Below are 12,528 nucleotides of genomic sequence, written 5' to 3'. Positions count from 1 at the left end.
AACAACTTGTAAACATCCACACTCAACACTAAAGGGCGAGAGGATATAGAGCATGTGTATCTACATCCACCCATGAGACAAGCAAAGTTTCATTAGTTTAGTCAATGTAATTAGTGCAGCTGGGTTGGTCAATATGAAAAACATAGGAAGACTCCCCATCATTAAATAACTAGATGCACTAATATGGAACAACAGTCACATTTTGGGACAAGTGGGTCCAAGAGGAGATTAGGAGCAGAATTGTAGTTCAGAAAATGACAACCATGTCAATTTCTAGTAATACCACGAAGAAAGCTGCATTATGGCTCCCTCCATTAACTACGCTGTCAGCTGTTCACTGAGCTACTAGATTAGAATACGAAGTAGGTGTCATGTCCCATCACATACATTTCTGTGTCAAACTGATTTGGAGTTTGACTTTCTAAATATAAAGTATGCCTTTGTGACTCCCAGTAAATAGATGAATGATGTGAGCAATAATTCTCAGTAAGCTGTATAGTGAGATTTGATTGGAAGGTGGGGTTAAGTATATGTTGTAATCTAGGATAGTTCAATTGGAAGGTGGTGTGAGGCTGATGTTGTAGTCAAGAAAAAGTAAATTGGAAGGTGGGCTGAAGTAGACAGTACTCTAGTAAGGTTTGATTGGAAGGAAGGATGAAGCAGATGTTCTAGTCAGGTATGAATCTGAAGGTAAACTGGAGTAGCTGTTGTATACTAAAAAGGTCTGAATGGATGTGGTGTAGTCGAGTAAAGTTTAACTGGAAGGTAAGGAGAAGTATATGTAATCTAGTAGGCTTTGACTGGAATATAGGATGAAGTAGATGTTGTAATCTAGTAATGTTCGATTGGAAGGTGGGGTGAAACAGATGCTGATCATACTATTCACCACATTCTGGCAGAAGAGTCACGGTTTAGACCAATGAAGATTACACATTAGATTAATTCTGAGCAAGATCAGGAAAGAGGGCCAAATCTGACATGGTTCAGATTAGGAAGAGTATGCAAACTCAATCAAATAAATGTCCAAGTCATTGTGATGGCTGAAGTTAAAGAACTCAAAAGTTTTTGTAGGTGGTCTCAGTGAGGATATTAAAGTTTGCAGACATTGAACTAAATCTCACAGTCTCCAGACCGTGACTATCAGAATGAGGTAGATTAATAGTGATGCAGGGTGGACCATGACTCAGTTGTCCATATGAGGGGAAGAGATGATGCTAAAAAATGCTTTTCAGGAAAAAACAAAAGAGGTAAATGGGAACAGTTAGATGAACTTGCACAGTGGTATAGAAAATAATGGATGTCTGACTATTGCAATTTGGGGTTAGTTTGGAAGACAAGCCAAAAGCTCGAAACGTAAGGTGTTTAAATTTGTAAATGTTATTTGTACTAAGGAAAATGACAAAAGAATGTGCACGTTGTAGTCTACAGTGGACATGTTTATTCAAGCAAAATAGGGAAAAAACAGGAATATTTTTTCTAAAAATATGCAAAAGTGGAACAGGTTAACAATTATCCGGCAGGCATGACAGGTTACACTCCAGTGACTGCAACGTGATCTACAAGGAATGCTACATTCAATTTGCCCAAGGAACATAAAAAGAAGTCTCCTCTTGTCGGCATTTCTTATATATTTATACTTGGCGTAGATCTGAACAAGTGTAAAAACCTAGCCTACAGGTGAAAAAACATGTCCAAAATGGGTAGCTTTAATTCTTTCCTTTCCTCCTGTGGAAAGTAAGAGAACATTCCTCTCACTGTTGCCCTTCTTGTGTCGCTAATAACCATCAGCAGGAAGGCAAAGATAAATACTAAGCAAAATTAAATAAAGTGACATTTCTTCCTTTGATTTCCTTAAAAATAGTCTTCTTTAGGAAAAATATGAAGCTATTTGAACAAAACACCAGTGCTGTATTAATTCCTACACCCAAAACAAATAAGTGTATAAAAACTCCTCCATGTCTTGAAAGGCAGTGCATAGTTCTATGCTGGCGGCTTTCGAAAGGCGCCCCAGGCATGGAAGCATCGCGTGAACGGGTGCTGCTCATTCCCTTTGCGCACAAGCCTCAGTTTGCGTGGGTGTTCACCTTCCTTCGATCTCATATGCTGGATGTAGACCTTGATTGAGAAGAAAGAAATAAGACCGAAATTGAATGACTGATATGATTTAGGACTTCCAATCTAAATATATATGTAATTGCCCAATACAGTAACAATCCATGCTGCAGCATGTTTAATATGGAAATCCCGTAGGCGTTCTTCTGATATTGCAAACACAAGGAGATGATGGACAGAGCACTGGAACTTTTCAGACACTCACCCCCGTCACAGATCTGGGTTGAATCCAGTGACACAGTGAGCAAGGGACCAACGTGTTTGCTTTGTTCTCCCTATGTTGGCAGGCTATGCCCAGACTTGGGTCCCTTGCTCACTTTGCCACTGGATTCAAGCTAGCCCTGCTGATGAGGGCTGTTACCCCGAAACCGGTCCCAGGATGCTTGTTTCCGGTCCAGGGAAGAACTGGCTTGGAAGTTCGGGCTGGACTGTTCCCATGAGGCACAGGGTAAAGCCTGATTTGCATATGGCTGGGTCTGAACTGAGGTGGCGAATTGAGCTAAAGAACGATGATGGATTCAACTCAGATCTGTGACTGCGGGTGAGTGTCTGAAAGGTATCAGCGCTCCGTCCATCATCTCCTTGTGTTTGCTGCATTCTTCTGATATTCACAGTATGTTTTTTAAGGGAATGGAACAATTACAATATCAACCACCAGGCTGGAGCCTTATCACAAGAATTAAGCCCTCTGGGCATATGGAAAAATATTACAACCAGTGAAGTATTCCAGAAGGTTTTTCACAGAGGTTACAGTTTCAATAAAAACTCTGTAGCAGGTAATGTTCCAGTACAAACCTTTCTCTGCTATCAAATGGGAGGCAGGGCAGATGCATCACAAAAAGCAGAAAGTGTGTACTACCATTGCTCAAGAGTGACTTTCCTTTTTCCATCATGGTATCTAGCTCATATTTCTTAACAAATTGAACATAAACCAAGTAGTTCCACAGATTTGGTAGGATTATCTCTAAAGCATTACAAAACAACTTCTTGCAAATTAAATAGATTTGCCAGGAGTCAGGCCACCTGAAAACCTGGCACGCAAATTAAGTTTAATCAATAGTGTCTATATAGGGGAGGAGCTTCGCGCGCACCCAAGATGGTCGCGTGAGCACAGGGCTCCCGGACCCTCGCCACCTCCATCGACTATCCTGTAATTTATCCTGGCTCAGACGACGGGTGTTTATTGGCACGTTTCTACTGCTCATTTATTTGTTTCAGCGAACTTTTTTGGACATCGGGGTCCAGAGCTACAGACTGTCGCAGTTTTCTGGCCTGCTCCATGGTGACGCCCCGCGCTATCTTGTCTCGCTTGCCGTCCAGTAAGTGAACAACAACGGACTGCCAGACTAGTGCGGGCTGGCGCCCGGTTTCGGTTTCGATTCTTGTCCGGAGCTCAACTTGACTTTGTCGGCTCAGTGGACGGCCGGACGCTCCTATTCCCTTGGTCTCTCCGCTCCTACTGCCGATCTGTAGCGGCTTCCAGGTCTGAGACTGGCACCACCTTCGCCCTTTTGGTCCTACATTTGCCACCGCAGTCACCATTTTTACCCGTCAACAGGCGACCCGTACGGGTCCAGGATCCAAGATGGCCACCAAGCCTGAGGGTGGGAAGCGCGGGCCTAAACCGGGCGTTCGAGGGAGTGCCCTGCAAACGAACATCATGGACCGGTACACTCTAGTTAAGGGATCGCCGGGAGCAGCAGCTAAACCCTCGACGCCAATGCCGGAGGACTCATCGATTGAGGGCGAGATCTCATGGGCGCCATCACTGGTATGAAGGCCTCATTGGGGCAACAATATGAGGCCTTGACTCTCAAGCTGGATACGGTGGCGATTGATGTCAATCTGATCAGGGCGGACTTGGCGAAGACGAATGAAAAAGTCAAATCCCTGGATCTTAAGACCTCTAGCCTGGTTACCGACGTCTCTGACTTGCAAGCTGAAGTCGGGAATCTGAGGAAGGCCAATGATTATTATTCTGGGCGCCTAGAGGACTATGAAAGTCGTGCCAGGCGCAATAACATCCGCCTAATTGGAGTCCCGGAATCATCGACTGCTGCTTCGACGGACCTATTGGTGGAAGACCTGGTGTTGAATCACCTGGCGCCCAAGGGTCTCAGCAAGTTTTTCGCTGTCGAACGGGCACATAGGATTCCCGGCGGCACACCTAAATCGGGCGCTAACCCTTGACCCATCATTGCGAGGATCTTTCATTTCCGGGACAGAGACGCTATCCTGCAGGCCTCGCGGCAGTCTGGTCCCATTGCCTTTGAGAACTCTACAGTCAGCTTCTATCCGGACTTTACACAACAGGTCCAGAAACAGAGGCTGGGGTTTCAAGGGGTTAAGAAGAGACTCCGGGAAAGGTCTATGAAGTATGCCATGCTCTTTCCGGCCCGTTTGCGAGTGGTACATAGAGATCGTACTTTTTTCTTTGACCATCCTGGGGTTGTGAGTGACTGGCTCGACACGCTGCCTACGGATCCTGAACCTTTTGAGGACTCTGGCAAGTCGGATCGGGCGGAGGGTGGCCCGACGGAGCAAGAGTAACTGTTGACTTTGACCCCGTTCCCTTCTCGTTGGCTTTGAACTGTGCTATGCTGTGTTCTTAATGTTTGCAAGTAACAGTCTTTTGGGGGTGGGTGGGGGGTGAACGGGTCCTTTCTCCTCCTGGGTTTTCTTTTCGTAGATTAGTTGGGTGGTTGGGCGACAGGCACACTGCAAGTTTATGGGGCTCTTTGGTCTTCAGCAGGGGTGCGGGGTGGGGGGTATCGTTGTTTTGACTTTGTTGGGGGAACTGGGTTGTTTGTTTGAATTTTATTGTTACTTGCAAGGCGAAGGAAAGGCGCACTCCTGTTTTTTTGCAGTTGCTCTGGGTGTGGGGCGGGGGAGGGGCTGAACATGGGGATGGGGGTAGGGGTCTTCGGTTATTGTGTTGGAACGTGAACGGGTTGGGGGATGGGATTAAGAGGAGGGTGGTGTTGCAATTGCTGAAACGTTTGACTCCAGATGTTTTATTGCAGGAGACTCATTTGCTCGGCAACAAGTGCCACGCTTTGAATAGGCGGGGTTATCGCCTTGTAGCGCACTCGGGTTTCACCTCGGGTTCTAGGGGGGCGGGCATTCTGATTCGGACCTCCCTCCCCTTGGCCATTGATGATGTCATATTGGATGATAAGGGACGATACGCCGCCATTGTGGGGCGCTGGGAGGGCAAGGTTCTTATTCTGATTTCCGTGTACGTGCCCCCGGGCCTCCAGGCCACCACATTTGCTGATCTGAGTGGACTTATCCTGGGTCTCCCCGAGGGTCTGCTTTTGGTTGGGGGAGACTTTAATGCGGTGGTCTCGGGGATGCATGATCGTCACCCTCCCAGGGAACTGCCGAAGGCCCAGACTTGGTTGAGTGACTTCCTGGAGACGCTGGGGCTCACTGATTGCTGGCGGTTGTTTCACCCGGGACAGTTGCAATATACCCATCATTCTGGTGCTCATGGTAGTCTCTCGAGGTTAGATCACGTATTGCTGCCCTCGGCCCATGCATCCCTCATACGGGAAGTTAAACATCTGGCACGGGGTATCTCGGACCATTCTCCGCTTTGGCTGGTGGTTGATGCACGGCAGAGTTCGGCGGGCCGAGTGGCTCCGATCAACCCCTGGTATTTGAAGGACCCCTGGGTCAGGGATGAGCTGGTTAGGGCTCACGACTGTTACTTTGTGGAAATGTGGGCTCTGTGTCCTCCCCTAGTTTACTTTGGGAAGCCTACAAGACGGTCATTCGTGGCCAGGCCCTCTCATTGATTGGTAGTGTGAAGTTGGCCGGCCATGCTGAGATGGTTCGACTTAAGGGGGAGGTCACGGCCCTGGAGGAGAGCTTGGAATCTGGGGTTACCGCTGAGGGGTTACATCTACTAGAGTTGAAACAACATGAATACAGAACTCTGGTCACTGAAGCTGCCAAGGAAATGGGGAGGGAACAGCAAGGACGCCTGTATGATGTGGGTGATAAGGCTGGGAAACTGCTTGCTTGGTTGGACAAGAGGGAGAATGCAAATCGTGTCGTCCCTGTGATTGTTGCGGAGAATGGTGAGTGTTGTACGGACCCTGTTGATATTGTTGAATGCTTTGCCGATTATTTCCGCGAGGTGTACACCCAGGTGTCTGATCGATCGGAGCAGGACTCCCGCCTGTTATTGCGTGATATTGCACTTCCCAGATTGTCTGACATTGATAGAGATGCTCTGGATGCTCCGCCTACTGTGGACGAGATTGCCGCTGCTGTCCGTTCGGTCCGATCCGGCAAGGCCTCGGGCCCTAATGGGCTCCCCATTGAGTTATACAAACTGCGCCCGGATTCGCTAGCTCCTCACCTGCGCTCTATGTTTCTTGAGTCTTTGGAGGTGGGGTCTCTCCCGCCTGACCAGAGACTGGCCCCTATTGTTGTCATCCACAAGGATGGTAAGCCTCGGGATCGCTGCGCCTCTTTTAGACCCATTTCATTGATTAATGCGGAACCTAAAATCTTGGCCAAGCTGCTGGCGACACGTTTGGCGACCGTTATTGGGGACCTGGTTCACCCTGATCAATCCGGCTTTATACCGCATCGTAATACGGCGCTTAACCTCCGACGGTTGCATGGAGTCCTGGCACGGGCTGAGACGCTGCGTGAGCCCGCCGTCTTGGCGTCCTTGGACGCTACGATGGCGTTTGATACGATAGAATGGCCGTATTTGTGGGCGGTTCTTGCTAAGTTTGGTTTCGGTTCAGAATTCGTTCGGTGGGTCAAATTGCTTTACGCCGGTCCCATGGCTCAGGTGGTGGTCAATGGTCGGGTCTCTGCGCCCTTTACACTGGGCAGGGGGACGCGACAGGGCTGTCCCCTGTCCCCCTTGTTGTTTGCTCTTGCCCTGGAACCGCTGGCGGCCTGGTTGCGGTGGGAACCGTCCCTGAAGGATATTAGATGGAATTCGGAGTTTGAGGACCGTGTATCTCTCTACGCTGATGATATTCTGCTTTATCTTACATCACCCCGTAAATCCCTCATTGTGCTGTTTGATGTTTTAACATCCTTCCGCAAAAACTCGGGTCTTGTCATCAACTGGTCGAAGTCCTGTGTATACGTCCTGTCGGGTGCCGCCCCCCTTCTGCCCAGTGGTTGTCCTATCGCGATTGTGGAAGACGGATTTAAATATCTAGGCATTTTTATTACGCTGAGCCCTGCACTCTGGTTCGACCGTAATTTGCTGCCCCCTCTTCAGCGTCTTCGGGCTGATGTGGTCGCCTGGGAGAAACTTCCTCTTTCTCCCCTGGGTAGAGCGGCATTGTTTAAGATGATGTCACTGCCCCGCTTCCTCTACGCATTGCAAAACTCACTTGACGTTGTCCCGGCTACATATTTCCGTGAGGTTGAGAGTTTACAGAGACGACTGGTGTGGGGGGGTAGGCCCCGGATCGCCATTGCTAAATTGTCGCTCCCGTGGTACGACGGTGGAATTGCTTTGCCTGATATCCGTCACTATTATTGGGCGTCTCAACTGGGGGCGATAAATCATTGCATGTATGGCCCTTTGCCAAATCCGGCCTTTGAGATGGACAAGTGGTTGTTACCGGGGGGCGACTACAATAGAGTCCTCTACTCGAAACTCACCCCGCGTAACGTAACGGGCCCCACCAGGGCGGCCGTCCAGGTGTGGCGACATGCTTCCATGGCGCTTGGGTGGACTAATAAATTGACTCGCGCCACCCCCCTGTACGCATCTGATAGACTTGGCTCACTTTGGCAGTCCCGGGGGTTTGATAGGTGGGACTTGATTGGTATCAGCAGGATTGATGATGTTTGGACCAAGGGGAGAATGAAGACGTTTGAGGAAATGAAAATCGAGTACGCTTTGGACGATCGCGAATTTTTTCGTTATGCACAGGTCAGACACGCGGTGCTCTCGGTCTTCCCCTCGGGTGAGGAGATTCCGGAGTCGTCCCCGCTTGAGGACAGGGTACTGGACGGACATGTTCCTGACAGTACGATTTCGCTTATATATAAAAAATTAATCAACTCCAGGTCTGATCTCCTGTTTCGCCTTAAAGAGATCTGGACTGGTGATGGGCTGGAGTTGGACGATGAGGACTGGCAGGCGGCGATCTCTTCCCCTAGAGAGGTAGCCATCCAGGCGCGCCTTAGATTTGTACAACTTAAAATCCTGCACAGAGTGTATGTAACTGGTCCCCGTTTGATACACATGGGCTTTTCTGTGGATGGTTTGTGTCGGCGTGGCTGCGGTCTCCTGGGCACCTTTTTACATATCATCTGGGAGTGCCCTGAGATAGTGCGATTCTGGACCCGTGTGCATGAGGTGATGAGTGAGGTTACCGGGGTGCAATCTATGCCGGAAGCGAGGAGATGCCTGCTAAACGTATGGGAACCCAATGATTACTCCGTGTCGCAGCTTCGGTGGGTGACCTTGGGCAACAAGATTGCCAAGAGAGATATTGCGCAATTGTGGGGCGCTCAGGGCCCGCCCGGTATTCGGAAATGGAAACAAAACATGGACTGGTGCATGTTTAGAGAAAAAACTGTATATGTTTCTCGAGGTAACCCCCGAAAATGGGGGAAGATATGGTCTCAGTGGAACACTTACCGTGGCGATATATGTGCCCCTCCTCTTCCTGACCCAGATGTTGCACCTAAGTCCCCGTAACCCGGGGTTCCTCCACATGCTATTGTAAATTGTTTGCAATCTGTTTCTTCTGCCCCCCCCCCTGTGCGACTTTCTCGAAAAAACATACGCTCATTGGATTATCCTTCCCGCTCCAACACCATGTACTGCAATGTTGTGTGTACTGATGTCTCTTTCTCTTCACTCCTTGCAAGTTGTTTGTGTTTGTGTTATAAAATCAATAAAAAGTTTTCACAAAAAAAATAGTGTCTATATAAGGTGTGACTGGCTTTCATATATTTGTCCTCTACAAGAATATCCCCACCCTTCCAACTGTTGCTGCAGCCTTACCCATTCTTTAGTGCCTTATCTGTACACTATACTAATGAACAAGTTACTTACCTTTGGTAACACCTTATCTTGTGCCAGACTGGATCCAGAAAATTTTCAGCAGTAGCCCTGCATGCTGGTAGGTGCGTCATTCGGCACCAAATCGGACACACCGGAAGTGAGGCACATAGTACCCGTATAGGATCCACCCAGGCCCGCTGTTGTCAGCTACTTTTATTACTTTTCACACCAAGAGCAGGTAGCCACTATGAGAACTGACCAATGGTGTGAAAAACTAAGGCCCTGAGAACAGTGTCCCTTACACTGCAATCGGCTCGGTGGGGAAGGTCAGTGAGGAAATCTGCAGCTAACAGTTAACAGATGTAAGTAACTTGTTGATATAATAGAGATTTCTAGTTGCAAATTCCTTACCTTAAATAGACACCGAAGCAATGCCCCCAGAGCTAAGTCCGTGAAGCCTGTTTGAAATCAGAACATCATATAGGACAGAATGGGCGAAGTGCCCGTCGCCAAGGACCGGACTGTCCAGACAGTAGTGTTTGGTAAATGTATGCAAAGGAGCCCACATTCGTGCCTGACAGATTTCCAGGGCAGGGACTTCCGAGGGCTAATGCAGTGGCTGCTGCCTTAGCTTTGGTGGAATAAGTACACAAACACTTTGGGGGTTGCATCTTGGCCAATCCATAGCAGATCTTGATGCAGAGCACTATCCATTTTGAGATGGTCTGTTTCTGCATGGCCTTCCCTTTCTTAGCTCCTGCATTACTCACGAAGAGAAGATCGTCCACCCAGAACTCTTTTGTGCAGTCGAGGTAGAAAGAAAACGCTATTTTTGGGTGCAGATGGAGAAGTCTCTCCTCCTCTTTGGAGGAATGAGGCAGGCCAAAGAAGGTAGGAAGGGTGATGTTTTGGCCTACATGGAAGGGAGTCCCATCTTTCGGAAGGAAGGAGACATGTGTCCAGAGTACCAGCTTGTCCGGGTAGAAGGAGGTGTAGGGAGGGAGTGCTGAGAGGGCCTGCAATCCGGTGACCGACCTGGCTGATGTTATGGCCACTAGAAAGGCAGTTTTGATGGTCAATAGCATAAGAGGGCAATTGCGCAGAGGCTCAAAGGGTGCACAAATCAAGAAGGTGAGAACAAGATTCAGATCCTACTGGGGCGTGTATGTTGAATGGCCTGTAGAGAAACGTGCTGCAAGCCTTTAAGAAACCTAGCCACAAAATGTGACTTAAATAAAGAAGGGTGGTCCGGCAACTGAAAAAATGCCGGAAAGATAACCTTTAACTATACCCGCAGAAGAGTCCTGCTTGGTCAACAATAGAGCAAACAGAGGAACCTTGGCTAGAGGTGCAGAAAAGGGGATCAATGTTGTGGATTTCACACCATGTCACACACTTATCCCAACTGCAGGTGTTTACCAACTTGGTGGAGGGACGCCAGGCTGCTAGAATAACATCACAGACTTCAGTAGGAAAATCAAAAGCTGTCAACTGTCGCCGCTCAATTTCCACACATGAAGGGTGTGCAGGTTTAGGTGCAGCACCCTCCCCTGTTGCTGCAACAGAAGATCCTCTCTAAGAGGTTGCCAACAGCTTGGGATAGCACACTCACGGGGCCCATCCAGAGCCACAAGAATAACTTGGGCTTGGTCATTTCTGATCTTCTTGTGAACTCTGGGCAGGAATAGTATTGGCGTACAGGAGACTGGAGCTCCACTCAAGACAAAAAGCATATCCAAGTGAAGGTCACCTTGGAAACTCCACCAAGCAAAACTGCTGACACGGAGCGTTCTTGGCAGTAGCAAACAGATCTAAACAAGGCTCTCGCCACAGCCTTGCACCATGGAGATGCTACTCATGATCCACTAGGAAGTTTATCTGCCCTGGCGTTCAGAGAGCCCGCCAAGTGTTGAATGACTAGGGAAATGCCTTGGCATTCCAGTCAAGTCCACAGCCTCTTGCCAAAGGGTCCATGACCCCACCCTTCCCTGCTTGTAGCAGTACCATATGGCTGTAGTGACGTGAACTCTACACCAGCCTTCCCTTGATCAATGGAAGAAAGACTTTTAATGCCAAGTGAATCACCCAAAAATCTAACAGGTTAATGTGGAGTCCAGACTCAGCCAGAGCCTAGAGTCCTCTGATCCCCACCTCTCCCAGGTTGCCGCCCCATCCCAGGAGTGACAGATCTATCACTACAGTCAGCTCTAGGTAGGTAGGTGGGGGGTCTGCCACTGACCCACTGCAGATAATTCGCAGTTCCCTCCGAGATCTGGATCATATCGGAGAGATTCCCCTGATACTGCACCCACTGGAACTTCAGGTCTCATTACAGAGCCTGCATATTCCTATGGGCATGTTTTACAAGCAGGATGCAGGAGGCCATGAGGCCCAACAATCTAAGGGTCAGTCTCAGTGAAATCCAGGATAGAGGCTATAACATCTGTGTCACAGCCTAAAAATCCTGGACTTGCCGCTCAGGAGGATAGCCCCAAAACTGCACTGTGTCCAGAACAGCTCCAATGAAAGGGAGTGTCTGAGAGGGAATCAGATGTGTCTTCAGCATGTTGATAGTGAACCCCAGCGAGTGCGGGAGGCTCACCATAGTCTGGAGATGAGAAATGACTGCCTGCGGCAAGCCTGCCTTCAACCACAAATCATTGCAATAGGGGAAGCGTGGAACCCCTGACCTCTGCATATGTGGGGACAGGATATGCGATCACCTGCACCACTGGTGAATGCCTAATATGGTCAGAGGGCAAACGTAAGGGTTTGGAGGCTGCGGCTGCCAGGAAGTGGTTGACTGGCCAAGGAGTGGTGGACTGACCCAGCAGCTGGCTACCTGCCTCACGTGGTTTGTGGGACCTGTGTTCTCGGCCACGAAAAGGATGGGAAGCCTGTTGGCCAACGTGGCTATGAGTGTATGGATGCAGGTGGAGGCCCCTTCTGTGGCCACGAAAGGGGCAGACTGGGGGTGATGAGGGGCTATTGACAAGCCCACAGACGTGGCATCAAAGGGCATGTCCATAAATGAGGAATGGATATTTCCTGAAAAGCCAGTGGTTTTCAGCCAGGTGTGGTGCTGCCAGGCCACCAACAATGAAATCGCTCTACCCAGCGAGTCTGTCGTGTCTAGTCCCCATCATATGGTGAACTTGTGCCTCTTCCATCTACAATAGCCTGGGAGAGTATGGCTTGGGCCTCCTCTGAGACCATATGCAACACTTGCACAACCAAATCCCAGATTGTACGGTAACATTGGCCCGAAAGGCACGCAGTGTTCACCGACCACAGTGCAAGGCTGGCGGAGAACATTCTCTTGCCAAAGATGTCTAGCCTCTTGGATTCCTTATCCGGTGGAGCCGGGCTTGATCCTAGAGGTTGAGGCTTGGGCCACCAAGCTCTCAGAGGTG

General features: G+C 49.1%; 1 protein-coding gene across 2 annotated transcripts in view; it reads right to left on the bottom strand.

Moving 5' to 3' along the window:
- Positions 1-1,418: 1,418 nt before the first annotated feature.
- FLII (FLII actin remodeling protein) overlaps positions 1,419-12,528 on the bottom strand; it is a 244,281-nt gene continuing 233,171 nt past the window's right edge. For both annotated transcript variants that reach the window (XM_078665183.1, XM_078665182.1), the window contains exon 30: positions 1,419-2,115. In XM_078665183.1, coding sequence (XP_078521309.1) covers positions 1,981-2,115 — 135 coding nt within the window. In that variant the 3' untranslated portion in view covers positions 1,419-1,980. The remainder of the gene's footprint in view (positions 2,116-12,528) is intronic.

This window comes from Lissotriton helveticus, chromosome 10, assembly GCF_964261635.1.
Source record: "Lissotriton helveticus chromosome 10, aLisHel1.1, whole genome shotgun sequence".
NCBI lineage: Eukaryota > Metazoa > Chordata > Amphibia > Caudata > Salamandridae > Lissotriton > Lissotriton helveticus.
This window is presented reverse-complemented; position numbering and strand designations above follow the sequence as displayed.